This window comes from Balaenoptera ricei, chromosome 14, assembly GCF_028023285.1.
Source record: "Balaenoptera ricei isolate mBalRic1 chromosome 14, mBalRic1.hap2, whole genome shotgun sequence".
In the NCBI taxonomy this organism is placed as follows: domain Eukaryota; kingdom Metazoa; phylum Chordata; class Mammalia; order Artiodactyla; family Balaenopteridae; genus Balaenoptera; species Balaenoptera ricei.
The window spans coordinates 25,496,396-25,524,342 of NC_082652.1; the positions used below are offsets into that span (position 1 = coordinate 25,496,396).

Consider the following 27,947-nt stretch of genomic DNA (forward strand, 5'->3'; position numbering starts at 1 on the left):
CCCACGGGGAGCAGGGCGTTGTCAGCCTCCCAGGTGTCAGACCCCCACCCCAGGGCCGGTGCAGCAGCGCTGCCCTCAGGCAGCACGGAGAACTGACAGGAAGCATCTACAATTTAGGCTGAAAATTTCCCACACCCCCTCCTAACCCAGACATGTTCTAGAACACTCAGAAGAGGCTATTATTTAGGGATTAAGACATCTGCCACTGAGGAACTGTGATCCAGGGCAGGACCTTACCCCTATCGAAGTCCCAGCTTGTCACCCATAGTATGGGTTCAGCGAATACAGACACACCTCTGAGCTCTCAGTGGCCAGGCCCGTCCAGGAGTGAGGCCAGGACTCAGACTGGGGTGGAGATGTCACCCCCAGACCATGGGACCAGCAGGTGGAGGAGGACCCCCCGGGCCGAGGTGGGGTCTGCAGGGGCCACCCCTCCCTCTCCGTGTCCCTGGGGGCTGAGCCCTTCTCTGAAACCACAGAGCTCCCCAGGCAGCCCCCCTGGGCTCTGGCTGATTGACATCCCCAGCAGCTCTCTCTCCAGCAAGGGGATAAGAGAGGCCTGGGGGCAACCCAGCCCAGCCTGGGCCTTGGGGAGCAGACTCGGGGGGCCTCCACCGTGGCCTGGACCCCCCTCCTCCTCGGCCTCCGGGCTCACTGCACAGGTGCTGCCCCCAGGGTCCACCCACACCTGGCCCAGGACTCGGGGACAGGCGTGGCCCTGACTCTGAGCTCAGCAGGGCGCTGCCTGTAGGGTCAGGGGACTCCTGGCCCTGCCGCAGGATGAGGGGCTGGAGAGGCTGAAATCTCCCCACTGTGCTCACTGCTGTGTGTGAGCCCCGAGGGGCTGCACCTGCCAGAGAAAGTGAGGGGGGTTCTCATTTGTTCAGAGGCTCCGTCCATCAACCAGGCCCATGGGCCACTGGGGCTGAGACTGATGGGAGGGGGCGCCCTCGGGGCCCAGAGAATCTTTGGAGCTTAGCCCAGGCCAGGCAGGTGGGGGTCTCTGGACATGGGTTCTTCACCTCCAGCCCACCTGTCCTTTTCTCTCCTGCAGGCGCTGTGTCCTCCTATGAACTGACTCAGTCGCCCTCAGTGTCAGTGTCCCTGGGACAGACGGCCAGGATCACGTGTTGGGGGGAACAACATTGGAAGTAAATATGTTCAACGGTGCCAGCAGAAGCTGGGCCAGGCCCCTGTGCTGGTCATCCATGATGATAGCAACCGGCCCTCGGGGATCCCTGACCAGATATCTGGCTCCAAATTGGGGTACACGGCCACCCTGACCATCAGCGGAGTCCGGGCTAAGGACGAGGCTGACTATTACTATCAGTCATATGACCGCAGTTATAATCCTCATGGTGACACAGGCAGATGGGGAAGTGAGACACTAACCTCCCTGCCTGGCCCGGTGCTCACTCCACCCGCCTCTGAGCAGCTGGAGGGCAGGCCTGAGGCTTGGGCGTCCTCTCTGGTCCTGGCCCGGCTCCTCCAGGGCTGGACACTCTGTCCTCTTGGGGCCTTGGTTCGTCCTGATGAAAATGGAGAAAGGTGTCTGTTCTGAGCTACAAAGACTGCTGTCAGAGTTGAGAGGAAAGGAAAGTTTTAGGGGTCACGATGTGGTCCAGGACCCGAGTGTGATCCCGTGTCTCAGGAGAGGCCACGCTCTCTGAGCCGGCGGAGCTCTGTGGGGATCCGTCTCCTCCTGGTGGAACCCGCTGCAGGAGTCCTGGGGCTGGGTCCCCTGCTCTCCTGGACGAGGCACCCCACGTCCTGCAGGGCTGCCTGCGACCTGGAGAGGCCTGAGACCTGGCCCTGTCCCCTGGGACCCTTCCTCTCCTGAGATTTCAGAGAAACCGCAGAGGAAGTGCTGAGTCCACCTGGCTTCTCCTGGGGACACTCTCCTGGACACACTGTCCTCAGGTTGGACCCCAGGTCCCAAGTGCCCAAAATTACTGTCTGATGGGGGCGGAGTTTCTGTTTGGGGTGATGAAAAAGCTCTAAAAATAGATCATGGTGATGGGTGCACAACGTTGTGAATGTGTTTTAGTACCACTGGATTTTCATTCAAAAATCATCGTATTATCCAGGTTTCTCCAGACACAAAACAAATAGGATAGGTATGAATAGAGAGAGATTTATTGTGAGCAATTTATTATGAGGATTTATTATGAGGAATCTGCCCATGAGGTTTTGGAGGTTGAGAAGTCCCAGGAAGCACCGTCTGCAAGTGGACACCCGGCAGAGCCAGGGGTGAGATTCAGTCCAAAGGCCTGAGAACCAGGGAAGCCGATGTATGACTCTCAGTCTCAGGGTGAGAGACCGATGTCCCAGCTCCCCCGTCAGGGAAGAGGGGGGCTCTACCTTCCTTGGCCTTTTGTTCCTCCCAGGCCAACATGGGGAGGGCCGCCTGCTTCACTGAGCCCACAGGTTCAAATGCTCATGTCCTCCAGAAACACCCCCGGACACCCCCAGAAATAAATGTAAGTGGGACCTCGGTTTCCGAGTCAAATGCACACACAAAATGAACCATCACGGTGATTAAAGTAATAACTCTTATGTATGTATATTTTACAATATTTTTTAAATTGCTCAGCCTGAAATAAAGTACAGGAATTTGAATTTTGAAGTCATTTGACCAACAAAGCCGAAGAAGAATTGTGTAGTGATCACCCATATACCCTCTCCCTGGTCGTAACATGCGTTACATGGTGCCCTGGACAGTTACAGCCTTTCTCTCTCTCCATATATATGTATGTATGTATGTATTTCAGAGAATTCACATTCATCCGTCCAGTCCACAGCCGCCGCATTCCCAGGTGCCCAGAAGTTTATTTTAGCTGTTAGTTTTGTTACCAGATAAGATCCTCAAGGTTCCCGCCCTCACATTTGGTTCTCACTTCTCTCTGATCCAGCACTTATCAGCTAAGATTCCTTATGACTCTAGGCTATGGGACCTTTTGCAAAAGTTCCACAGAGAGGGGTGTGTTCACTGTGCACAGGAGGACAGTGGTTCTATTGTGAGAAATGCTAACAGAGCCCTTCACACAGACATGAAAGGATCAGAGATAGTAATTACAGTCATTCTAAGAAATAAGAACTATAATAAAGGCAACACATAAGTTAATTTAAAAAAGGCTGGTCTTAAGGTACTTTTGGTAAACCTGCAGGCCCTACAGACCCCTGAAGACTCAGCTCTCAACCAATAGATTGGCCATGAGACACCAGTCACTCCCACCTGCTCAGGAGAATGAGGACCAAGCATCACTGCAGCAGAGGCAGCAGGACCCAGCCAGGCCCCTGAATGGCCAGGCAGCCCCGCATCCCCGCAGATTCTCCAGCTTAACCTGGGGTACAGCCCCGCTGACCACCCCCACGTGCAGGCTGAGGGGGCTTCTAATGACAGAAAGGATGTGGTGGGGACGACAGTGATCTTGGGGACCCCGTCTCTCCTCCCAGCCTGGCCCTCATGCTCCCCTCCCTCCCTGATGAAGTTCTGCCCCAAAGGGCCAGGGTCTGAATCCAGGACCTCTGGGCTCCATCCTGGGCTCACCCCACTTTTCTCTATTAATCTGGGGACTTACTCTCTCTGGGCCACAGCTTTACCTGCTATAAAATGGGGAGGTATGTACTGATCTTAAGAAATTTTTTTCCAAGTTAAATTATAAAAAGGCCACCAAAGTGTATTGTTAACTAAAGAGGGAATCAGTGAGTTATGAGGTCCTAGAGTTTCCTGTCGTCACTCTGCAGGAATCCAAGGAGAGGGGTTCAGCCATCTGTATGATTTCTGGATAGAATCCCAGTGGAATAAGCATGAGATTCCCCAGTTTCCTTAAAAAGGCAGACTATGCTAAGGTAGAAATGCTAGCACCACAAACTCTGAGAGGTGTGAGATGACATAAAAAAATTTAAAAAATAAAAAAAGGAGGAGAGATGGTGAAGATCATGATGTTGATGATGGAGATGATGATGATGATGCTGATGATGTAAGGGCTTAAATGACCTCAAGTGCCAGGAACATCATCACCCAACTGACCTCCTGGGGAGGGGATAGTATCAATCTTGGTTCCCAAATACAAGGAACCTTGGGTCCTGAGGGGATTACACACGTTGCTATGGAACTTGACACTTTGCAGCTACAGTTCATCCTGCACACTCTACTCTACTAACAAAACCAAAGGGACAGGAAGGGCATTTCTACCCTGAGACATGGTTACAGGAATAGCAATTGCACTGTGTAGGTGACCTCTCTGTGCTGGGCCGGGCAGGGCAGGGGTCACGGCTGCTCAGAGGCAGGGCTGGACTCCCTGGTCCACACTCTCTCAGGTGGTCTTTGGGGTGACCTGAGGGAAGGGAGCCCCGGTCTGATTCTACTCCACCAGCAGGGGGAAGCAGAGCGCAGCCAGGAGCATCAGGACAGAGGGTGGGGCTGCCCAAGTGGAGCCTCAGAGGGACCCAGCCCTCAGGGTCCACAGGTGTCCAAGGTTCAGTGCTCGGCAGGAAGCTGGGACTGACTGTGCCATCCCCTCAGAACACAGTAACCAAATTAAAGGGTCACATTCACAGTGAACCCCAGGACACCCAGGGAAAGGGGCACAGTCCATGCCTCAGCCCACGGCCAGGATGCTGCCAGGCTGACAGCCCCACTGGGCCAGCCCAGGAGAGACCACAGGCCAGGACGGTTTCGGACAGTGGTCATGCGGTCAGACATAAGGAAGGTGACTGTGACCTCAGACCTTGGAGGCCAAGTCTGATTTTTTGGACATGCGAAGCCGTGGAGGAAGCTGGGTGACAGTCACCTGGGCTGATGGTTTGGGTGACTCCCATCTCAGTGAGGAGCCCCGGGGGGGTGTAAATTTGCATAAACCCAAACCCTCACTGCCCCTCTCAAAGCTCTGAGAGGGAATAAAAGGATCTGAGTAGAGCCCAGCGCTGCTGTGGTGTCTCGGAGGCAGAGCTCAGGGCAGCCCCACCATGGCTTGGACCCCTCTCCTGCTCCCCCTCCTCGTTCTCTGCACAGGTGCTGCTCCCCGGCCCTGCCCGCAGGCTCAGGCCCCCCAGGACCCTGGGCTGGGCCTGCCTCACACCCAGAGTTCAGCCCAGGCACAGCTTCAGAGTGGGACCCCTCCCTGCGAATGGGTCCTTCATTCTCAACCCCTCTCCCATCCTCTCTTACAGGCTCCGTGGCCTCCTATGAGCTGACCCAGCCGCCTTCAGTGTCCGTGGCCTTGGGACAGACGTCCAAGATCACCTGCTCTGGAGACTTACTGGACAAAAAATATACATCTTGGCACCAGCAGAAGCCAGGCCAGACCCCTGTGCTGGTCATTTATGAGGATAGCAAGCGGCCCTCAGGGACCCCTGACCGATTCTCTGGCTCCAGCTCAGGCAACACAGCCACTCTGACGATCAGCGGGGCCCGGGCCGAGGACGAGGCTGACTATTACTGTGGGTCAGCTGACAGCAGTGATTATCATCACAGTGACACAGGCAGACGGGGAAGTGAGACACAAACCCCCTCCCCGTCTGGCTCACACTCTCCTCCAGCCGCAGGAGGACTGTGGACAAACAGTGACAGGTCTGGCCCAGTTCCCCCAGATCTGAGCTCCCCAGGCTGCCCCTCCTCCCAGCCCTCCAGGCAGGCTCTGCCCAGGGGGCTCAGGAGTAGATTATGGGCGGGCAGGACCAGGCTGTCCTACTGCTGTCAGGCCAGGTTGGGAACTTCGGACAGAGGCCCTTATGGAAGGACAGACAGAGGGACACATCCCTCCAGTGATAGTTTTCCCCACATTTCCATATCGTGGTCACTGGGCCCCTCTTGGCCCAACTGTCTAGGATTTGACTACAGAATGTCCCATCCCATCTGATGCTGAAGCCCCAGGCTCCCATGGCAGCTGGGATTCTGAATGGAACACACCAGAGCAGTGGGCATTCTGGCATCTACCTCCTTCTCTCTTCCGGCCTCGTCTACTCATCCACAGCTGCTGGGAGCCTGTGACAACTCACAGCGGTGCCCTCACTGGGAAATGCTGTTGGTGCAGAAAACTACTCCCCACCCCGGTTTATCCCACTGGTCAGAGAGGGTCAGGTGAATGATGCCTGAGGCCACCATCCCCAGGCTCTGACTCAGTTTAGGATGACCCGAACGGGCCAGCTTTAACTTTCCTGCAGAACCCTGAGTCCTCATTTGTGTGACCAAATCCTGGGTCCCCTCCCCTCTGCCCAGTCTCCCTTCCTCATCTCCTTCCAGATTTCCAGGACATGCACTTAACATCTCAGAGTCGGCTTCCAGGGAACCCGATCTCGATCTAAGTTGGCCAGCTGTTCCCAGCATGCTCATCAGGGACCCGAGGAGGTTATATATACCCTCAAGTCTCTGTTTCCCACCTAAATCCACAAGGTGCTCTTCAAAATCCCCAGTTAGATCTGGTTGTCCTTGAATTTTTATAAAAAGGTGCATTGGAGACCAATAAGCTACGGTGAGAATGTTTGTGAAAGAAACTGGCAAAAAACGATTTCTCTATCCAAAGAGATGACTGAAAACTGTCACCACTATCATGCTGTCCTATGAGTAGGTGTTGTAAGTGATGGGGACCACCGAGAACATCTGTTCTGTTTCAAAGTAGGGCCCCAATTTCACAGTAGACACCCCCGTTATACCAAAGCCTTAGTCTTCATCTGAAACAGGATCCGGGGAGGAGCTGGGTTGATTTTTGCACAGCTATTGACCCATCAGTTGGCTGGATATGTTTCTCCTTCTTGTAAAGAAATAAAACCTTGACATCCTACAATGCATGGCTTTCCTCACAAAAAAAGCCAGTGTCCAAACTCGCAGACATACAATGAGGAAATTTCTGGGTGACCTTGGAAAACAGTGAATTTACACCCAAAGACCATTTCCCTGGAGAATGCTTAAACAAACATGTGACAACCTGAACAATGGCACATAGATCTCCTGCTTCACACAGAATTCTAGATTCTCCAGGGGAAAGGTCCACATTAGAAATATTAAAATGTCACCTGTGGATTTTTTTTTTAAAGAAAAGCCAAAAGTTTCCTCCAAGTGCACTCCTGTCTTGCATGAGGGCGGATGTCTAATTTGGAGGATGGAAACCACATGGGAAAAAATTACATTCAAAAAGTATTGACAATTACAGATTATTAAATGTACAATTAACTTGTCACACTCATGGACCATGAATCAGCAACAGATGATATTTTATGCACCGAATCCCTAAGACCTAAGCAGTAATTCCAGGATTCCTCCAGAGGAGAGATCATGAAAAGGCTGCTCTCGTTGCTTTGAGTCTGGAGTGTGTTGTCCTTGGGCTTTCTGTTCAGCCCCACGGGGAGCAGGGCGTTGTCAGCCTCCCAGGTGTCAGACGGCCCCAGGGGAGGTGCAGCAGCGCCCCCAGAGGCAGTGGGGAGAACTGACAGGAAGAATCTACAATTCAGGCTGAGAATTTCCCACAGCCCCCTCCTGGCCCAGTCTGGTTCTAGAACACTCAGAAGAGGCTATTATTTAGGGATTAGGACATCTCTCTTCTCTCTAGCCCCCAAGTGACCTTGGCATTGTCATTCCCACTCTCAGCCCCTGCCTTTCCCTGTCAAGTGAGCTCCTCGAGTCCTGGGCTCCCAGTCACAGCAGCAAATCTGCAGACATTTATGGAAGGCAGTGACCGGTCAGCCACACGGGACAGTAGACAGGGCTCAGGACCAGAGGCACATGCAGCAGCTAAAGCCCCAGCACGGCTGCATGGTGGATACTTGGCAGGGGAGAGCCCTCTTCAGCCCTCAGGTAAAGTAGGGAAGGCCAAGGGGGTGGTCTCAACCCACCTGTGTCAATCCTGTTCCTGCTCCCCGGGCTCCATCCTGTGTTAAGCAGCTGCAAAGACCCGGATTTATTACGTGTGAATCCCCTTTGCCCCACCTGATACATGTCGTTCCTGCCCCTCAAATTCTTAGCTCAGAGAACATATTACACTGGCCCTGAGCTGGGTTTACATCCCATATCCCTCAAGTTTGCCCTGTCCTTTCAGATCCTCCAACACAGCCAACTCCTCCCCACTGGCCAAGACTCAGCCCTTCCCACACTCACCTCTTACTACTTGGTTCTCCCCGGTCCTGAGGGCAGCTCCAGAGTTACCCCTTTGGGGAGGCCCCCAACCTCTGATTACAGAGCAGCCTGCCTGTCATTGTCTGTCTCTTCTCTGGATTAATTATCCCCACAGCACACACCATGATGGGGTTCTTTCCCCATCACTAGTTTTGTTAACTGATGCATTTGTGCTCAGACTTTCCCTGCTTGGTCGGAATACATATTTGTTTTAATTTCAGGACTCACTGATGAAAAGCAGAGGCATGAACAGGCGGGACCTATTGTAGTCTCACCAAGGTAAGTCTGAGGGAAGACTTCTCTTGTTCTCTGGGTGATCACAGATTCCACGTGGGACCCAAGATCTTGCCAGCATCCAGGTCCCTTGTCCCTATATGTTGGCCTTGCTTTCATTCTTGTGGATGACAGACCTCAGGATGGCTGCTGCAGCTCCAGCTATCACACCATGTTCAAGAGGAAAGGATCTGCGTCAATTCCTGCTATTTCTTTCCTTTACAAGAGCAAGAGTTCCCCGAGATAAACTCCAGCCAACTGACCCTTACATCCCATAGAACAGCGCTGGGCCACCTGGTCAAACCTGACAGCCAGAGACCTTGAAGAAGCAAGTGTTTGGCTTTTAAATAAACACTGCAGGCAATGTGTAGGTGACGGTGGTGGAGATTCTCTGCCAGGTGTGCAAAGCCACTGTGTCCCCTGCACTGCCCCACACACAGGATGGAAACACCCTTCAAGCAGGGACTGTGTCCTGTTCATGCTGAATTCCCTGGAGGGAATGTGCCAGCCCAAAGTGGGTCTGAATGAACATTTCCCGGTGGGTGTGGTCCTAACCGTGCCTTTGGAGCTGTAGCCGCCACCCCGCATCAGGCCCATACCCACAGCTGGCACCAATAAGAGCCACCCCCTGAAGGAGGTGTCACCAACTGCCCATTCCACCTGTGTGACCTCCCACCACCCCACATACAGGAGCAGGGATGCCTCCGTGAGCCCAGCCCCCTCCTCTTCCAGATGAGCCCATTCATATCTTCACGGGTAATCTCAGCCCCTCGTGCCAGGACGTGAGGCAGACAGAGCTACGGACGGGGAGTAATTCCTGATTGGGGTCACCATCCCTGGATCAGGGAATCACCACCTGAGCAGTGCGCTCTGAACCTACACCTAGAACTGAGTCTCCGCCTCCAGTGTGGAGCGGCCACCAGGGGGCAGCAGAGGTAGCCCGGCAGAGCCACCTGGAGGAGTGGTGTCCTGGGCGTCAGGGCTCCAGTGCCGGGGAAGGAGTAACCAGGACCTCACACCTGAGGACAAGTGTCCTTCTGTTTCTACAGTGTCACCTTCACTCTCAAGTACATACTTCTGTCTCCGTGTGTCCCAAGTCCTGCTCTTGGAGACGGTGCCCCACACCCACTGCCAGCCCACCTAATACCGCTAAAAAGCCACCGCAGTCCGGAAATGCTCATCCTCCCTGTGACCACATGTTGCCACTCCCCTCCCTGTGCTCAGAAACCCCGTCCTCCAGACACAGCTGCTCCTACTCCCTGGAAGCTCTCCCACTGCCCCACCCCCGTCCCTCCACTTACCCCTCACAGGGAAGGGGGGGAACCAGAAATTTCCACACTTCCTGTTTCCCAGTATCTGACACACAGCAGTCACTCAATCAGCTTTCCATAATTGTGATGTTTATGACGTATATCTTTTCCCAGCAACTGAAGGGAAATGGATTAGGATTGACATTCCCTTGCAGAGTTATTAAACCCTGAAGCCCCCTCTCATTCTCTCATAGAGCAAACATTTCTTTTAGCCCCTTGTCTGTTCCTGCCCCTGAGGCACGATGGGGACACTGAGACACAGCCCCAGGAGCTCACAGCCCAGGGCAGACACAGCACCGCGATGGCCTGGAACACTCCATGTGCTTTGTCAAACCGTGAATTTTATTCAGTCTTGGGCCGGGGAGCTGTGATCCGGGGGAGAATCCTGTACAGTCTAAGCCTCCTAGCGTTACCCATGGAATGGGTTCAGAGAATACAGACCCACCTCTGAGCTCTCAGTGGCCAGGCCCGTCCAGGAGTGAGGCCAGGACTCAGACTGGGGTGGAGATGTCACCCCCAGACCATGGGACCAGCAGGTGGAGGAGGACCCCCCGGGCCGAGGTGGGGTCTGCAGGGGCCACCCCTCCCTCTCCGTGTCCCTGGGGGCTGAGCCCTTCTCTGAAACCACAGAGCTCCCCAGGCAGCCCCCCTGGGCTCTGGCTGATTGACATCCCCAGCAGCTCTCTCTCCAGCAAGGGGATAAGAGAGGCCTGGGGGCAACCCAGCCCAGCCTGGGCCTCGGGGAGCAGACTCGGGGGGCCTCCACCATGGCCTGGACCCCCCTCCTCCTCGGCCTCCTGGCTCACTGCACAGGTGCTGCCCCCAGGGTCCACCCACACCTGGCCCAGGACTCGGGGACAGGCGTGGCCCTGACTCTGAGCTCAGCAGGGCGCTGCCCGTGGGGTCAGGAGACTCCTGGCCCTGCCGCAGGATGGGGGGCTGGAGGGGCTGAAATCTCCCCACTGTGCTCACTGCTGTGTGTGAGCCCAGAGAGGCTGCACCTGCCAGAGAAAGTGAGGGGGGTTCTCATTTGTTCAGAGGCTCCATCCACCAGCCAGGCCCATGGGCCACTGGGGCTGAGACTGATGGGAGGGGGCGCCCTCGGGGCCCAGAGAATCTTTGGAGCTTAGTCCAGGCCAGGCAGGTGGGGGTCTCTGGACATGGGTTCTTCACCTCCAGCCCACCTGTCCTTTTCTCTCCTGCAGGCGCTGTGTCCTCCTATGAACTGACTCAGTCGCCCTCAGTGTCAGTGTCCCTGGGACAGACGGCCAGGATCACGTGTTGGGGGGAACAACATTGGAAGTAAAAGTGCTTACTGGTGCCAGCAGAAGCTGGGCCAGGCCCCAGTGCTGGTCATCTACCATGATGACGAGAGGCCCTCTGGCATCCCTGACCGGTTCTCAGGATCCAACTCAGGGAACACAGCCAGCCTGACCATCAGCGGGGCCCAGGCCGAGGACAAGGGCAACTATTACTGTGCAGTAGCTGATGGCAGTGGGAGCAGCTGGCAGTGACTCATGGTGACACAGGCAGATGGGGAAGTGAGACCCTAACCTCCCTGCCTGGCTCTGCGCTCACTCCACCCACCTCGGAGCAGCTGGAGGGCAGGCCTGAGGCTCGGGTGTCCTCTGTGCTCTCAGGGCCTCTGTTTATCCTGCTGAGAAATGGCGAGTGGGGATTCGGTCCTGAGTCATGGAGACTGTCGTCAGCACCCTTGAGCCAGAGGGTTCCCATTGCCAGCTGAGTCCTAGGACAGCCGTGTCCCCTCTCCAGGCTCAGCTTCTCCACTGGCTTCTCTCAGGAGTGGGGGGAAGATTCCAGATACAGGAAGGAAAGCTTCTGGCCCCTGGTGGCCGCTGGTGGCCCCTGACTCACGGAGGTCATTCTTGTCACTTGTGCTTGTTCGTCCTGCACTGAGACCCAGAGCCTCCCTGCAACACCCTGAGGCAGGCCCTCAACACCATTGCCCACAGCCCTCTAAGAACTGGGCTTCCCCACGATGCCTGCTCCCTCGTAACTTGACATCTGAAAATTGTCATCAGAAGATTGTAAAATGTTCACATCACTCCTTTACATATATTCATTGGAGTCTAAAAATCATCATGATTTGATATCCACTGTCCTTAAAATTCTTCTATAACATCCATCTTTCCTTCTCCTTAGACTTGTTTTCATTCCACATCCCTTACTACATTTGGTCTGCTCATACATTTTCATACCTGAAAATCTCATTCATTATCCTATCATACATCTCTGTCATAATAATGTACATTCATTTAAAATTTTTGAATTTGTTTCATTTCCCGTGATTTTAAGTGCCAAAAGGTTTCTCCCACATTGTTAATTATTAGCAGCAGAGTTTGATCAAAACAACATAAATGCATTGACATTTTCATAAATAACTATTAACTAGTGTTGACTCATGGATCCATCAATTAATATAATTTACCTCTAGAATGAAGTAAGTCCAGCATCAAAGCTGTCCTGGCTTGCGTTTCTATATGAAACACGGAGAAACTTTGGTCCATCAATAGGAGTCTTGTAATACAGTGTCACTGCCTGATATGAACTCCTTCCTAGTTATATGCCAAAAATCGTTCATGGTTGATGGTCAAAAATAGTTTCTCTAAATGATTTATCAGCTGACAGCTCCGTTTCATACTCTCGTAATTTTGTGGAAAGCAAAGGATTGGACACCACCCGACTTCAAGAGGACTCGTGTGGGAGGCAGTTCAATGCACTTCCAGACCCCTCAGGGACGAGGGCTCATTGCCTCATATACTGGGAGAGCCTGCAAGCCGGCTCCATCCCAGAGTCAGCTTTTCGGGGAACCACCCTCAGAGAGGTGTCACCCAGCCACTTGTCATTCATTTTCTCGGAGATAAACACCGAGAAGGCTTGAGCAGAACTTACTAGTTAAATGTATTACTCCTTTACTTAAGAGGCCCCTTGTGTAAGAAGATATAAAGATTAGGGAAAATTTAAATATCTGTCATCTTAGTGCATCTTTGCCAATACGGTATCTTTTGAGAAAAATACTTGCATCTTATCATGTGCTTTGAGTATATGCTTCCTCCAAAACCTGAGGCTGCTGACTTGAACCATTCAATCTATGGAAAAGTCTGACCGAGTGATCTAATTTGCACAGCCAGTCCTCACTGCCAAATGTACTATTCGGACCAAGTTCTGTTAGAAGCCTTCCCACTGTATTTGTCAATACAAGTAAACGTGTTAGTGGGCATTTTGAGGAACGTCATAAATCACTGAAAATTAAAGGATGTGTCTGGTGAGATCAACATTAAAATGATGAAAAATGAAAAATAATATTTTGGGAATTCCCTGGAGGTCCAGTGGTTAGGACTCCACGCTTTTACTGACGAGGTCACGGGTTCAATCCCTGGTCGGGGAACTAAGATCCCGTAAGCCCCATGGCACGGCCAAATTAAAAAAAAAAAAAAAAAAAGATAAATAATATTTAATGCAATATTTTTTAAAATTGAAATTAAAGCCCCCCAAAATCCATATGAGTAAAGCACTGAAACAGTAAGTAAAGTCAGGATCTGACCATGCACTGGTGTGACTCACCTTAAGTAACCCCCAGGCCAGGACAAGCCGGGGCTCCAGGAAGATGAAGAACGGAGTCCAGCCCCTGCACCCCTTCCTCCCCCTCACAGGAACCCCCCACTCCGACCCCCAGGTCTCCCGCCTCCCACTTCTGAGAGCCACATTTTCTGGGCGTTGCTTCCCCTTGACAGCTGGTTTCTGCTGCCCCCTACCAGGCCCTCCCCGTCGGGCTGCATCCCCGACGGCTGGACTGGGAGAGTTAGAGGTTAAAGCACGGAAATTTTCCAAAGCCCCCAGTTCCAGGCTGGGCCCTCCCCCATGTCCAAAAAGTCTGGTCCTCCCAGGTCTCCGGCTGGTACTGGTAAGTCCCAGGACACGGTCTTTACACCAAGTAGCTGTGTGTCTTAGGAAAGAAACTCTCCCTCTCTGTGCTTCAGTTTCTTCATCTGTAGAAGGAGCTACCAGGTCGGTGAGTCTGTGACATCTCCAGAAGCAGCAGGATTCTCTCCCCATTTGCTGGAGGAGAGTGCAGGTGGGGGGCTGCACCCCCAGGACTGCCAGAGGAGCCGGGATCTTCAGGGTTCCCCGGGCACCCTTCAGAGGGGACTCAGGAACCACAGAGCCAGATCCTGATTCCAGAAACTTTGTCATATCTCCAGATGGACACTTTGTCCCCCTCTGCCTCAGACCCTCCAGGCCCCAAGAGTAAAACGCTGACGATGTTAAGAGAAGGACCAGCGCTTAAGTTTTGGGGATGGAGGGGAGTGGGGAGCTGGGGAGACCTGGGCCTGGGAGAGAAGAGTCCACTGTGACTATAGGCAGGGTCTCTGGGGCCTGTGGGATGGAGAATGGGCAGGGGGCTGACCAGCAGGAGGCAGGGGGCGCCCTCTGACACGGGAGCAGGGCAGAAGTGACGGGACATGACACACCCCTCCGCTCCAGGGGAGATGGGTGGGGGCGGGGCACAGAGGAGCCAGGGACCCTGAGCAGGGGGTCTGCTGAGCAGGAGAGCTGGACCCAGACCTCTCTGGCTCAGCCTGAATCCAGCCCTCGGCCATTCTCGGTCCAGGGAGGTGGTGGGGACAGGCCCGGGCGGCCAGAGCTGCAGCTGCACCAGCTGGGAAGGCCCTGCCCATCCCCCGAGGGTCTCCAGGGACCAGCCAGACCCGGATTTCCGACCATGGCCACCACAGGAATATGTGGTCTGTAGCAACAGCAGGTGCAGGGCAGGTTATGGGGAGTAGCTGGGGTCACTGAATTCAGGGACAGTCCCTTCTTCTCCCCAAGACCTGGGGCTGTCCTCGGGGGAACCACAGCTTCTGGGCCCCGGGCAGTGGGTGAGTGTCACACCCACATAGGGGTGCTGTGAGGGAACAGCTTCAGCCTGGACCCTGGCAGGAACCCCACCCCAGGCCCCAAGGTACAAGGAACCCAGGTATGAGGCTGGAGTGGACCAAGCACCACAATGGGGAGAAGCTGGACTGGATTAGGGCCTCCCAGGGGCTCCCCCATATCCTGCATGATGGCTGGTAGGGCGCCCACACCCCGTTACCATTCAGTGCCTGGCCCATGTTCAAGGCCAGGGATCTGTGTGTGTGTGCTGTGTAGTCCAGCCCTCAGCACCGGGCCCGGCAGCCTGGGGTTCCTCCAAAGCTGCTTTATGAGTTTGGTCAAACTGTGAGGTTTTGATCACCATCATCACCTTCGTTCCCTCCTTCCCCCATCACAACCATCATTATCAAGAGCTGTGGAGGGTCTGGGATTTGTTCCTGCCCGTAAGCTAAAAAGTGAGCCTGCCACAGTTGCACAGATGCTGGTGGACACAAGATGCTGGGTTGGAGACAAAGGCCAGCTTGTCACTCCCAGCAAGAGAGGCAGCCGGCATATCAGCATCGCCCTGCACTGGTTCTCTGAGCCCCACAGGGTGATGCAAAGGGGACAGGAGACACCTGCACATCCAAGCTGGGGACCCCAAATCTTTTCTGCCGGACAGTAAGCATGTTTTGCTCCAGAGGGAGACGCTATCTCTACCCTCCAGGTCGTTCATTACACAAACATCCTCGAAAAGATGATCCAAAACAAAGGCAATCCGTTCCTTTGCTCGTGAGACGTGCAGAAATACAGAGATCCGTAGACATTGTCTCCCAGGGACCCTTATCTATGTGAAGGAAATGAAGTCCCAGGCTGTGTGCCTGTTAACGCATCCCATGGAACAGGCTGGACTGATTTTCACCAAATGTAGCAGGAAAGTTAAGGAGCATCGGCCTCAAAACACGGGCCAGACACCTCTGAAAGGGCCCTCCCAGGAAAGTCACTTTGGGGTTCATCCCTGGGAGGCCTCTTTCAGATTTGCTGAAACAGAAGATTGGGAGGGCTGCAGAGCTGGACTTGACATAGGTATTAGAGCTCCTGTGGCCGGAGAGCAACTGGAAAGCCAGAGGGTAGGTGCTGGCTGTGACAAGTGGAAACTTTCAACCTGCCACTTGGAGTTCTTCCTATACAGCACCAGGACCTAGAGAGAGGGGCACGCCCTGGAGCTGTGTGAGGGCCAGGCCTCTTGACGGTGTGGCATCAGGAAAGTACGGAATCTGATTGAACATCAATTTCTTCATCTTCAAACAGGGGAGAAAAAAAAAAAAAATCTTAGCTCAGCAGGGAGCCGGCCCGGTTGTCAGCACTGGATAAACAGCATCCCTCTCATCACTGTATCATGTGTTATCTTCCTGGGCTTCAAAACGGACCCCAACCTAAGCAGACACGTGATCACACTGATCCTCACGGCCTTCCTGCCGCAAAGGAACTGCCCCCATTTTACAGATAAGGAAACTGAGATCCAGAGGGAACCTCGGTCTGGATGGTGTCAACATTCATGACTTAACGTTTCTCCTTGAACGAGGGGTATAGAATCACTCCCGCAGGGCCGTTGCCTGGCTGAGAAGCTGAGTGAGGAGTTGACCAAGGACACCAGGCAGGCTTGGCCAAACCAACCAAGGAAGGGCGATCTTGACTAGCCGGAGTGAAGGCTGCAGGGACCAAGCTGGAGGACTGGTCAGAAGAGAAGCCCCAGCCCACTGCACTTAGGCCTCACTGACTCATTCCACGGGCACTCGGCTGCCCTCCCTGGCCCCTCCAGGCCCCAGGGAGGTGCTCCACAGCCCGGGCATGCCGTCGCAGAACAGGGAAGGAGAACAGGGCGGATGTGCCCGAGGCAGGGACCCGGGGGCGGGGCTGGTGGGCGGGCTTTGCTGTGAAGCCCTTGAGCCCTGGATCCTGACCACAGCAGAGCAGTTAGCAAAGGCCCCGCTGGGAGAGGCCCCAGGAGTAACAGCCATGGATCCTGAAGGGGGCCGGGTGCTGGGGGCAGGGACAGAAAAGGCCCAGGCAGAGGACAGGGCCATGCGGGCCAGGATGAGCTGGGACGGCCACTGCCAGTGAGGGGAACTGGGGGCACCTGCCGATCCCCCTCCAGGGAGCCCACACCAGCAGGTCGGCCGAGGCGCGTTTGACCCTGAGGGCACATGAGGACCCCAGGGGTCAGAGCTCTGTCCCCAGGCAGCCCTGGCCTCTAATAGTGCTGGGCCTGGCCATGGGAATCCATGGCCTGCTGCCCCCGATGGCAGCATGGCCCCCAACAAGGAAGCCCCGGCAGGAAGAATCCCATCCAGCCTGCGGAGACTGTGGGACAGGTAAGAGGCCGAGGGAGTTGTGGTACAGGGGGACTGGAGGTCCCTTTGACGGGGCGCAGGGGTGAATGAATATAGAGGAGAGGGGCAAGAAGGGAGAATCATTCGTAAAGAAGGGGCCTGAGCAGACAGTGGCTTTATTTAAAGTGTTGACATTTTGTCTAGTGTGGATTTGTTTGTATTGATTTTTCTTTCTTAATATTGTATTAAAGTATTATTTATCTCAATGACTGGGGTTTTTTGGCGTCCCTTAAGTTTTGTGCCCAAGACTGGTGCCTCACTTGCCTCGCCCTGGACCTCTGAGCAGGGCAGAAACAGGGCGGCAGGGGCAGGACGTACCCAGAAGGCACTAATCACTTTAGGGGCAGCAGCCCCACAAGGCAGGTCCTGCCGTCATCCCCATCTTACAGACAGGGTTAGAGGTCCAGAAAGGTGAGGCAACCTGCCCAAGTTCACACAGCACATGGGCATGGTCCCAGGACTATAGAAATCCCAGGACTGAACAGGCCAGCATGTCCTGTGTTTTAAGAAAATGGTGCAAGAGAAGGGGCAGTCTACAAGGCGTCCAGAGAAGGAAGCAAAGGTTTGGCTTGGTGTCCCCCAAGGAGGCCAACTCCTCAACTAAGTTCCTGAGAGTTTATTGGGGCCAAGCCTGAAACAAGTGGGATCATGTCCAGGCATTGGGCAGACCCATGGGCCATTTTAGGAGCAGTAAGATGGGAGGGGGGGATGCCCGAGCTGGTCTTACAGATCCAGGGTGCTGACACGTGATGGGGCGCTCCAGGCAGAGGGAATGGTGGGGGGTCCGAGGAGGAGAGTGAGGTGGCACAGGCCCGCAGGAAGCTTCCGGAGCCAGGGAGAGTGGGGTGCAGACCGCCGGGGTCTTGTACACCTCATCCTTTATCCTGGTGTCCAGGAGGAGTCACTGAAGGATTTAAGTGGGGAGCTGTCAGAGTCAGGTTCATGTTTTGAAAAAATGGCTCCAGATCAGAGACCAGTGTGAGGCCAGATTAGAGGATGGAGAAGGGGCAGTGGAAAGTCAATGGGGAGGGGGTGCTGGTCCACGGTGACCAGGTACCAATATCTCCTATGGAATTGGCAAGTGAATTTAAAGTGACATTATCATGATGGGGAGGAACGGGCACAGTCATGAACTGTCTATAAAAGACTAAAATGTACACCCTTTTTAGCAATATGCAGTGAGTCATAAAAGAAAGCGCATTTCTTTAAACTGTGTAATTCCACTTCTAGGAATTCATCCTGAGCAGAGGGTGGGGGGAAACAACCAAAGATGTAACCACAGGTTTACAAGCAAGAAACTCAACATTATTAATGATGGGAGAAAACTGGAAATAACCTAAATATCCAGCAGAAAGGGTGTGACAAAATACAGCATGGAATATCCATCATAAGGAATCTTACACAAACCTCCAAAATTGTATTTCTGAAATTGGGTTTTTAAAGTATGTGTGCATTTTCAAAAGCCTGTCAGAAAATGTAGAAAAATGTCAATGGTGTGTCTCTGGCACTAGGTGGGATTTTGCCTAGTTTCAATTTTTACTTTATAATTTTCTGTAGTTATGAAAATGTTCATAAGAAGATATATTTCATTTTTATCTTCTAAAATAATTTTTAATACCAGAGTAATATGTGTTTTAAAAAAAGATTAAGCACAGAAGTATATTAGCCTGCAACTAGCTTTTTCAACAGTCTGTTGAGATTTTCTGTATCAGCCCATATGGATCCCCCATGTTCTCCACACAGCTTTGTTAAGACTTCAAAGTTTGGATGAAGCAGCATGCCTTTAATGATTCCCCTGTTAATGGACATTTAGGTTGTTTCCACTTAAAAATGTAAATTACAAGAGATGCTACATGGAAACCCCCACGTGTGTAGCTGTGTACCCATACTAACTACACTGTGTATCTCCATGGGATAGATGCCAAAAAGTGGGATTGCTGGATCAGAGAGAACAGGCTTTGAAATTTTCATAGGAGATGCCAGTGGTCCTCCCAAAAGTCTGTTCCAACTTACTCTCACCACAGTGAATGACAGTGCCTTTCTCTCTCCATTGTTGCCAATAATGTGACAGGGTGGATCTTTTTTTATTTTGCACGTCTGATGAGCAAAAATGAGAACAAAAGTGTTTGTTGTCTGTTTATTTGATCGTTGGTGAAATTTATTTTTCTTTCATATTTTTATTGACTGATTTTATTTTTTCTGTGAATTCACCAGTCATAATTTTGCCTGGTTTATTTTTCGTTCGTTTTGTTGTATTTTCTTAAAGATCTATAAGAAACTCTCCATCTATTTGGGATAGTAACCCCTTATTAAGTATGTACATTGTAAATATTTTTCCCTGATCTGTTTTACACCTTTTGTTTGTGGGGTCTTTCACCATAAAACCTTTTTAATTTTTACATGTCAGATTGGTGGTTTTTCTTTACAGTGTCTGTGATCTGTGGCAAACATAAGGAAGGCATATTCATTTCTATTTTTTTTCTATTTTATTCAGGTACTTTCATTGTTTTGGTGTTTGTTTTTACTTCACCTGGAGTTTATTTTTGTGTAGGTAGGAATATAACCTTATATATTTTCCAAATGGAGAGCCAATCATCAGGTATTTGTTGAATACAAACATAGCTTTTATCCAATAATGAATTATGGATTTATCACATCCTCTCTGTGGTTCTGTTGATCTAATGATCAATTCCCACATCCTTTCTACCCTGTTTTAATTATTGTAGCTTTACAATGTGTTTCGATACCTGGTAGAGAACAACCCCATCGTTATTATTCTCATTCAGGATATTTGTGTCTATTCTCCATCATTATTCTTACTGTTGGACTTTAGAATCGGTTCACTAATTTTCAAAAATTATTCCTTTGATGTTGTGCTTGTAATTTCATGAAGTATATGGATTCATTTAAGGGGAATTGATGTCTTTGCTGTTGTGTCCATTAGTCAAATTGTGTTATATTTTATCCATACAAATCTTGCACATTTTGTGTTAAGTTTATTCCTAGGGCTTTTAATAGAATTTTTATTGAGGTTGTCAGTGTTTCCCAAATTTCATCTCCTCAATAGTTACCTATTGCTCTTGTGTTCAATCATTTTGGTTAACTCTTGTATTAGTTCTAATAGTCCTTCAGCTGATTGTCTTGGGTTTTGTTTTGTTTTGGTTTGGTTTTTTTGAAGTAAACTAGCCCATCATCTGCAAAGAACAATTTTATCTCATTTTTCCTAACACACTCTTTCCCCCACCTCATCTCACTTCATTGGCTCGAATCTGTAGAATATGTTGAATAATAAAAGTAAGAGTGGGAACCCTGACCTTTAAGATGGTTTTACCTTTAAATGTGAAGGTTGCTATAAGTTTCGGGAGATACTCTTTATCAAGTTGAGGATGTTTCCTTAGATAATTAACTTAATAAAAGTTAAGTTATTTGCTTTAAGTTATTAGTTATGGCTATTTGCTTTCTTTAATCAGAAATAAGTGTTGAATTTATATTGCTGTTCTGTTAAATTTTGTTTCAAAAATCTTATGTGCACACCTTAAACACAACCATGACCAAATAGTTCCACCGCTGAATTTAAAAAATTCTTGTCCCAATGCAAAGGGTTACCTTCTGACTTAGATAAACTTCATTGGGAGATACAATCAGATTTGGCAAAGCCTGAGGATTCTTGTCATCATAAACTCTTAGGGTGAGGTTTGGGTGTTTTTTCTTTTTCTGAGTATTTTAAGGGTATTTTGTGTTGTAGTAGGATGCCTAGAACACAGAGGGTGATTCAATGAGGGGAAAGCATTCTGGGATGACTCCAGGCCTCTGGCTTGAGGAGAAATCTACTGAAGTGAGAACAATGAGGGGCAGCAAGTTTGCAGGGAACTGTGAGGAGTTTAGATGGGGGATGTTGAGTTTGAGGTGTCTGTAGGGCATTCAAGCAGAGATGCATTCAGGAGGCAGAATGTGCATAAATCTAGAGCCAGAAAGAGAGGTCAGGACTGGAAATAAGGATGCAAGACCACTGGGCAGTTGTCAGAGTGCACAATGTGGGTCAGAGGCAGAGAGAATGGGAAAACACAGGGGACTGGGAAGGGACCTCAGACTTGACCAGGATGGGGACCTTGTTGGCCTTGACCTGAGAAGTTTCAGGGAGAGATGGGGGTGAGAGGAAGAGGGCTCCCCATACCACGTCCCAGCCTGTGAAACAGTGCCTGGCAGACAGGTGCTTGGGGAACCATTGTTGGACAGATGGACAAATGATGGATGGATGATGGATACATGGATGGATGGATGGATGGATGGACGAATGATAGATGGATGATGGATGGATGGATGGATGATGGATGGACAAACAAATGGACAGAAAGACAATGATCTGAGAGAGCAGAGAAGGCTTCATGAAAGAGGAGGAACTGAACTGTGTCTCAATGTGTGGAGACAACAGGGCAGGGGGTCCCCACATGGGGGCCCCCCCGGGAATGACCTGGTGTCCACAGGCCCAGGGAGGAAGCTACCTGGCTGGACTGTGGGAAATTATGGGGGAAGGAACACCCAGAGGCCCTAAAATGAGGCCAGGAGAGGTCGGGCAGGTCCAAGCCAGCTCAGGACTCACTCTGCCACACCACATGGCCACCCGAGGGGACTCGGCACTCAGCAGCACCATCAGCACTGAGGATTCAGTGGTCACAGGACAGCCTCAGAGTGGGGGGGACACACTGGGTGACAAGGTGTGGGTGGCTGCTGCCTCAGACAGGGGGCTGGGCATGGGGACACCCAGGGGCGCCCCAGCCTCCGGGGGGCTGGCTGCCCACCCCCCCAACCTGAGAACACAGCCCCGCCTGCTACAGCCCTGTTCCCGTCATGCCCAGCAGGTCCCCGCTCCATCCTGGCCCCCAGCGGACAGGTCCCAGGTGCTGGCCCGGTGGGTGTTGGTCCGAGTCTCAGTCACCGTGGTACGTCTTCGGCTGCGGGACCCAGCTCACCGTCCTAGGTAAGTGGCTCTCACGTCTTTCCCAGTCTGTCCCACCCTCTGCTGTCTCGGGAAAGTCACTTTTTTCTCTCTGGGGGCTGCTTCCCCTCTGCCCTCCCAGCTTAAGGACCGACCCCCACCTTTTTCCTTGGGGCCTGGGGAGGCAGGTTGGTCTTGGGGTAACCAGCAGGAAGGACCCCAACCGCAGAAGCAGCCACCTCCAGAGTCCAACGGTTGGACATGGCCTGTCCAGGGGCCTGGGCTGGGGTTTGGCCCAGGAATGGGGGCTCCTTCCCCTCTTCTAGGGCAGACACTGGCGTAGGGACCAGAGGCTTGTTCTGACAAGGGGCACTAGGGTGGCCTTGGAGACAGTCTCCAAGCCCCAGGGTCTGGGCTGAGGGCCACAAAGGAGGTCGGGGACATGGCTGGAGCTATGACCCAGCCTCCAGGGACACAGAGGAGCAGCCCGAGGGAGGCCCACGGAGGGCAGAGAGAGGGGTCCCACTCACTCCGGGCTGAGGCTCCCTGGGCCCCGGCTGGGCTGTGAGGACACAGGGACATGGAGACACAGGTGAATTGGGAAAAGGTGACCAGAGGCTCCCAGGATGGTGGTCAGAACGGAGCGAGTCCTGTAGGGCAGAACTTCTCTGTCCCTGGAGCCCTGACCCCCTGGGGCCCAGGGATCACACCTGTCCAAGGGTCGGCCTCTACCTGCCTCAAAGGTTGCATAAGACTCAGGAGATCACGAACAGGGGCTCAGAGCTCACAGCTGCCCCATAAAATCAGAGTCGTCAGAGGTGCTGCATGGGGGCAGCTGTGCCGTCCTCGGGGGGAGCAGCTCCAAGAAGACAGCCAAGGCGAGGGGCCTTGCAGTCAGGGCAGAGGTACGGGGAGATGGGCAGGGCCTCGGAGGAGCCCCCGGGGCTATGGTGAGGCGGACCCAGCCCTCGCCTGAACGGCTGAGGCCAGTCTGGGGCAGAGCCGGTGCCCGACAAGGAGAGGAGGCTCCAGGTCCCGCTGTGCACATGGCTCCGCTTCGGGGCCTCTCCATACACAGTCAGTATCCTGGCAGGTGGGGTGGGGGACCCCGGTTCACAGAGGAGGCATCTGGGCTCCCGAAGGATGAAGCCATGTGGGGGCCTGATGCTGGGCTGAGGGCTCAGGAGGTCGGGGCCAGATTTCAAAGTCAGACTCCTGGGACCAGGAGGAGGGAGGAGAGCTGCCCGGTTACACACAGAGACACTGAGGCTGCAGATGGAATGGCTTGGCCGGGTCACCTGGGAGGGTGACATGGAAGAGTTTCTGAGGATCCCCCGACAGAAGGTGAGCGACCCCAGCCATGGCTGCCTGACCTCAGGGGAGCAAGGGCCCGCCTGGGACCCATGCACTGGACTTTGGGCACCTGTGCCCGCTTCTCCTGAGGTCAGGGGCTCCCGCGATGGAAGATGCCCCAGTCACCTCCCGTCTCTCCCCCACTTTGCAGGTCAGCCAAAGTCCGCGCCCACGGTCACTCTGTTTGCTCCCTCCACTGAGGAGCTCAGCGCCGACAAGGCCACCCTGGTGTGTCTCATCAATGACTTCTACCCGGGCAGCGTGAAGGTGGTCTGGAAGGCAGGCGGCACCACCATCACCAAGGGCGTGGAGACCAGCCAGCCCTCGAAACAGAGCAACAGCAAGTATGCGGCCAGCAGCTACCTGGCCCTGACGGCCAGCGAGTGGAAATCTTACGACAGCGTCACCTGCCAGGTCACGCACGAGGTGACCACCGTGGAGAAGACAGTGTCACCCTCCGAGTGCTCTTAGGTCCTGGTCCCCCCACCCTCAGGGGACCGGAGCCACAGGACCCCTGGAGGGTCTACCCACCCACCCTGCTCCCCCCAGCCCTCCCTCCTGCACCCAATCAACTCTCAATAAAATGTCCTCGTTGTCATTCAGAAGTCATGCTCTCCACTCATTTTTCTTTCTGCATTTGGTGTCCTGAACTCAACCATCCTCAGAGGTGAACAAAATCCTCTTATCCTTTCAGAAATCAAGATAGAGGATGGAGTCTTGGGACTCTTGCGAGGGATGGTTTCACTGTCACCCAGGAACCCCCCCTCCCCCCAGAGAACATTCGAGAACAGGGAATTGGGTCGCTGCAGGAATGGAAGTCTGTCCACCTTCCCCACCGGCTTCCTTGCTTCCTCCTCTGTGTGGGCCATGTCCACATCTGATTGTCCTGGTCACACACTGGTTGGTTGCCAGGGCCCCCGGGACAATACCTCAGCTCCCTTCCCTGGAACCCTCAGCCTCACATTCTGGATTGTGTTCCCCCTCGAGAGTCTGTCGGTCCTATATATGGTGACCCTCCGATTCCATGTGTCCTTTTGCTCAAAACCCACCCTGGTAATTCCCCATGACCTCATCCTAGAGCGTCCCCCTCCTCAGGGCCCCTCTTGCTCCCACCTCCCTAGGGAAACGGCCCTGTGCCCCTCCCCAAGGCTTTCCTGTCACACTCTGCACAGGACCCTCAGTCCCTGACCCTGGTCACTCATCCCACACTCCCCCTAGGTAGCTCTCCTTCCACTTGTGTCAGGAGGGTCCCAGCTGCCTTCAAGGCCCTGGGACTGAGGCCAGCCTTTCTCTCTCTGACCCTTTAGAAGTCAGCCCACCACTGACTCCACCACAAGTGCCCCATGTCCAAGTGTCCATGGTGGACGATGGGCCCCTTGAGCTCGAGGTCCAGAATCAGGTTCTGGGAAGGTGCCGTGGGTTCGTCTGTGAACTGATGCACTTCCTCAGGAGCTCAGAATGGGATCTGAGATCATCACAGACGACTGTCCTAAGTGCTAACGTAGGATCTCATAGCTACACCTTTAGATGCACACACACACACACACACACACACACACACACACGCAAGTTACTACAAACATGGTCGTGTTGGATGTGCCTCTAGGACGAGTAGAGCCTCAAGAATGTCCCGGGCCTCAATCTGCAGAGGGCACATCTCCATCCCCTCCGGGCTGTAAACAGGCTACTCATTCTGCCACCACAACACCCCCCCAAGCTGCTCTCCAGGGGCCACCGCCTCCTCCAAGAAAGGAAGTTCCCTGGGATGTGATGTGACACCCAGATGTCTCTCCTGCACCTCCCATGACTGGGGATGGATGGAGCTCCGCTTCCCAGGGGTGAAGTTGCTGGTAGGGTGGGGTCCCCCCCTCATCCTCCCCGAGGCCAGACCAGCCCCCATGACAAGGAGGGTGGCCCTGGGGCCTCTGTGCAGCTGCAGGTGGGCCTGGGCAGGGGGTGGAGGGCGTGTCAGGAGGGTTTATGTTCGAGGCTGTGTCACTGTGTGCTGTGCTCGGCGGAGGGACCAAGCTGACCGTCCTGGGTGAGTCTCCCCCTTCCCCTCCTCTTCAGGGTCCACAGTGAAATTTGGGCAGATTTTCTTGTCTTTTCCCTCCTGTCTGGGGCTGGGGTCTCACTCTCTGGAGCCTGTCACCTTCACCCTTCTAGGCTGTCCATCCCCCCCAAGCCTGTCGTTCTTCACAGAAACTGGTGGACATGGTGGGGACGGGCTCAGTGACCCTCCTGCCACCCCTCGCTCTGCCCACCCCGAGCCTTCCCTCCAGGCCCTTCTTCTCTGGATGCTGGCATCTCAGCTCCCTCCTCAGGGTGCCCATCCCCGGGGTCTGAGGAGAACGGAGGGGCTGAGGCCCAAGGAATGGGGGGTCTCAGGCTGGGGCACCGGGTCCAGGGATGTGGGAAGGACACTGGAAAGGGCTGGACAGAGCATGGGTGTCATCCTGGGATCTTTCTGCTCAGGGACCCAAATGGGGGCTAGTGAGGGACCCCAAAGCCAGGGGACTTGGAGAGAGGAGGAGGGAACAGTACACGGGGGAAGGGTGGACGAGTGTCCCATTGAGAAGGTGGCCTCAGGGTGCTAGGTCCCCATCCTTCTCCCAGCAAGCAGGACACCCCAGGCCGCACAGACCTCAGGACACTCGGGCCTTAACGGTCGCCTCACCCAGTTACACACTGGACGTGAGCCCCTAGCTCAGACGCCCAGGGTGGGGACTCCTCATAGGGACAGGTGACAGGAACTGACCCGGCCAGGCAGACAGATGTCCTAGGACAGACAGATCCCCAGCGGGGCTTCACAGGTCAGGGGACCCCTCAGAACAGACACAGCCCGAGGCTCAGAACACAGCATTCACCCACATGGAAACTCTCATTTGTGGGACTCCCTGGACCCCAGCCCCGGGGCTGACGCTCCCTCCACCCTGGCAGCCCTAGAGGGGTCTCTGTGGTCTCTGTGGCAGCCCTAGAGGGTTGGGGGCTGTGAGGCTGGCGTCAGGGGGACTGTGGGCAGCAAACCCCCACCCTGAAAGGGAAGAGAGCCTGAACGGGGGACAGACAGACGGCCTGTGTGAGGACACCGGACAAGAACCAGGGGAAGATCTCAGACAGACAGATGCCCAGGATGGACAGACACCCAGAGGAAAGAGGGGACCTCAGGGTGGACGCCAGGCAGCACCAGGGAGCAGAGGGTGGGATGTGGTTTATGGGAGGTGGGAGCCTGAGCAAGAGATGGAGACTTGCAAGGGAGCCCCGAACTCCCAGGAGTCGGGCACTGAGGATCCCCCGACAGAAGGTGAGCGACCCCAGCCATGGCTGCCTGACCTCGGGGGAGCAAGGGCCCGCCTGGGACCCATGCACTGGACTTTGGGCACCCGTGCCCACTTCTCCTGAGGTCAGGGGTTCCCACGATGGACGCTGCCCCAGTCACCTCCCGTCTCTCCCCCACTTTGCAGGTCAGCCAAAGTCCGCGCCCACGGTCACTCTGTTTGCTCCCTCCACTGAGGAGCTCAGCGCCAACAAGGCCACCCTGGTGTGTCTCATCAATGACTTCTACCCGGGCAGCGTGACGGTGGTCTGGAAGGCAGGCGGCACCACCATCACCAGGGGCGTGGAGACCAGCCAGCCCTCGAAACAGAGCAACAGCAAGTATGCGGCCAGCAGCTACCTGGCCCTGACGGCCAGCGAGTGGAAATCTTACGACAGCATCACCTGCCAGGTCACGCACGAGGTGACCACCGTGGAGAAGACAGTGTCACCCTCCGAGTGCTCTTAGGTCCTGGTCCCCCCACCCTCAGGGGACCGGAGCCACAGGACCCCTGGAGGGTCTACCCACCCACCCTGCTCCCCCCAGCCCTCCCTCCTGCACCCAATCAACTCTCAATAAAATGTCCTCATTGTCATTCAGAAGTCATGCTCTCCGCTCATTTTTCTTTCTGCATTTGGTGTCCTGAACTCAACCATCCTCAGAGGTGAACAAAATCCTCTTATCCTTTCAGAAATCAAGATAGAGGATGGAGTCTTGGGACTCTTGCGAGGGATGGTTTCACTGTCACCCAGGAACCCCCCCTCCCCCCAGAGAACATTCGAGAACAGGGAATTGGGTCGCTGCAGGAATGGAAGTCTGTCCACCTTCCCCACCGGCTTCCATGCTTCCTCCTCTGTGTGGGCCATGTCCACATCTGATTGTCCTGGTCACACACTGGTTGGTTGCCAGGGCCCCCGGGACAATACCTCAGCTCCCTTCCCTGGAACCCTCAGCCTCACATTCTGGATTGTGTTCCCCCTCGAGAGTCTGTCGGTCCTATATATGGTGACCCTCCGATTCCATGTGTCCTTTTGCTCAAAACCCACCCTGGTAATTCCCCATGACCTCATCCTAGAGCGTCCCCCTCCTCAGGGCCCCTCTTGCTCCCACCTCCCTAGGGAAACGGCCCTGTGCCCCTCCCCCAGGCTTTCCTGTCACACTCTGCACAGGACCCTCAGTCCCTGACCCTGGTCACTCATCCCACACTCCCCCTAGGTAGCCCTCCTTCCACTTGTGTCAGGAGGGTCCCAGCTGCCTTCAAGGCCCTGGGACTGAGGCCAGCCTTTCTCTCTCTGACCCTTTAGAAGTCAGCCCACCACTGACTCCACCACAAGTGCCCCATGTCCAAGTGTCCATGGTGGACGATGGGCCCCTTGAG

General features: G+C 53.9%; 1 protein-coding gene and 1 gene segment (V, D, J or C); both read left to right on the forward strand.

Annotated features, from left to right (window-relative positions):
- The first annotated feature begins 356 nt into the window (after positions 1–356).
- Positions 357–1,803, forward strand: LOC132348096 (immunoglobulin lambda variable 3-21-like). The segment is given in 4 exon segments: positions 357–410; positions 542–662; positions 1,055–1,379; positions 1,652–1,803. Coding segments are annotated over 4 exon segments (652 nt in total).
- A 3,168-nt stretch (positions 1,804–4,971) lies between these two features.
- Positions 4,972–27,164, forward strand: LOC132347493 (immunoglobulin lambda-1 light chain-like). The gene is made up of 5 exons (XM_059894053.1): positions 4,972–5,017; positions 5,176–5,449; positions 17,930–17,942; positions 21,897–21,942; positions 26,718–27,164. Exons 1-5 carry the CDS (start codon positions 4,972–4,974, stop codon positions 27,035–27,037), a joined length of 699 nt encoding a protein of 232 aa, XP_059750036.1. The 3' UTR covers positions 27,038–27,164.
- Positions 27,165–27,947: the final 783 nt, after the last annotated feature.

Coding starts and splice junctions, on each gene's coding strand:
- LOC132347493 (XM_059894053.1), top strand. CDS start 4,972: ATGGCTTGGACCCCTCTCCTGCTCCCCCTCCTCGTTCTCTGCACAG. Junction 5,018..5,175: donor CCTCCTCGTTCTCTGCACAG/GTGCTGCTCCCC, acceptor CCTCTCTTACAG/GCTCCGTGGCCTCCTATGAG. Junction 21,943..26,717: donor GACCCAGCTCACCGTCCTAG/GTAAGTGGCTCT, acceptor CCCACTTTGCAG/GTCAGCCAAAGTCCGCGCCC.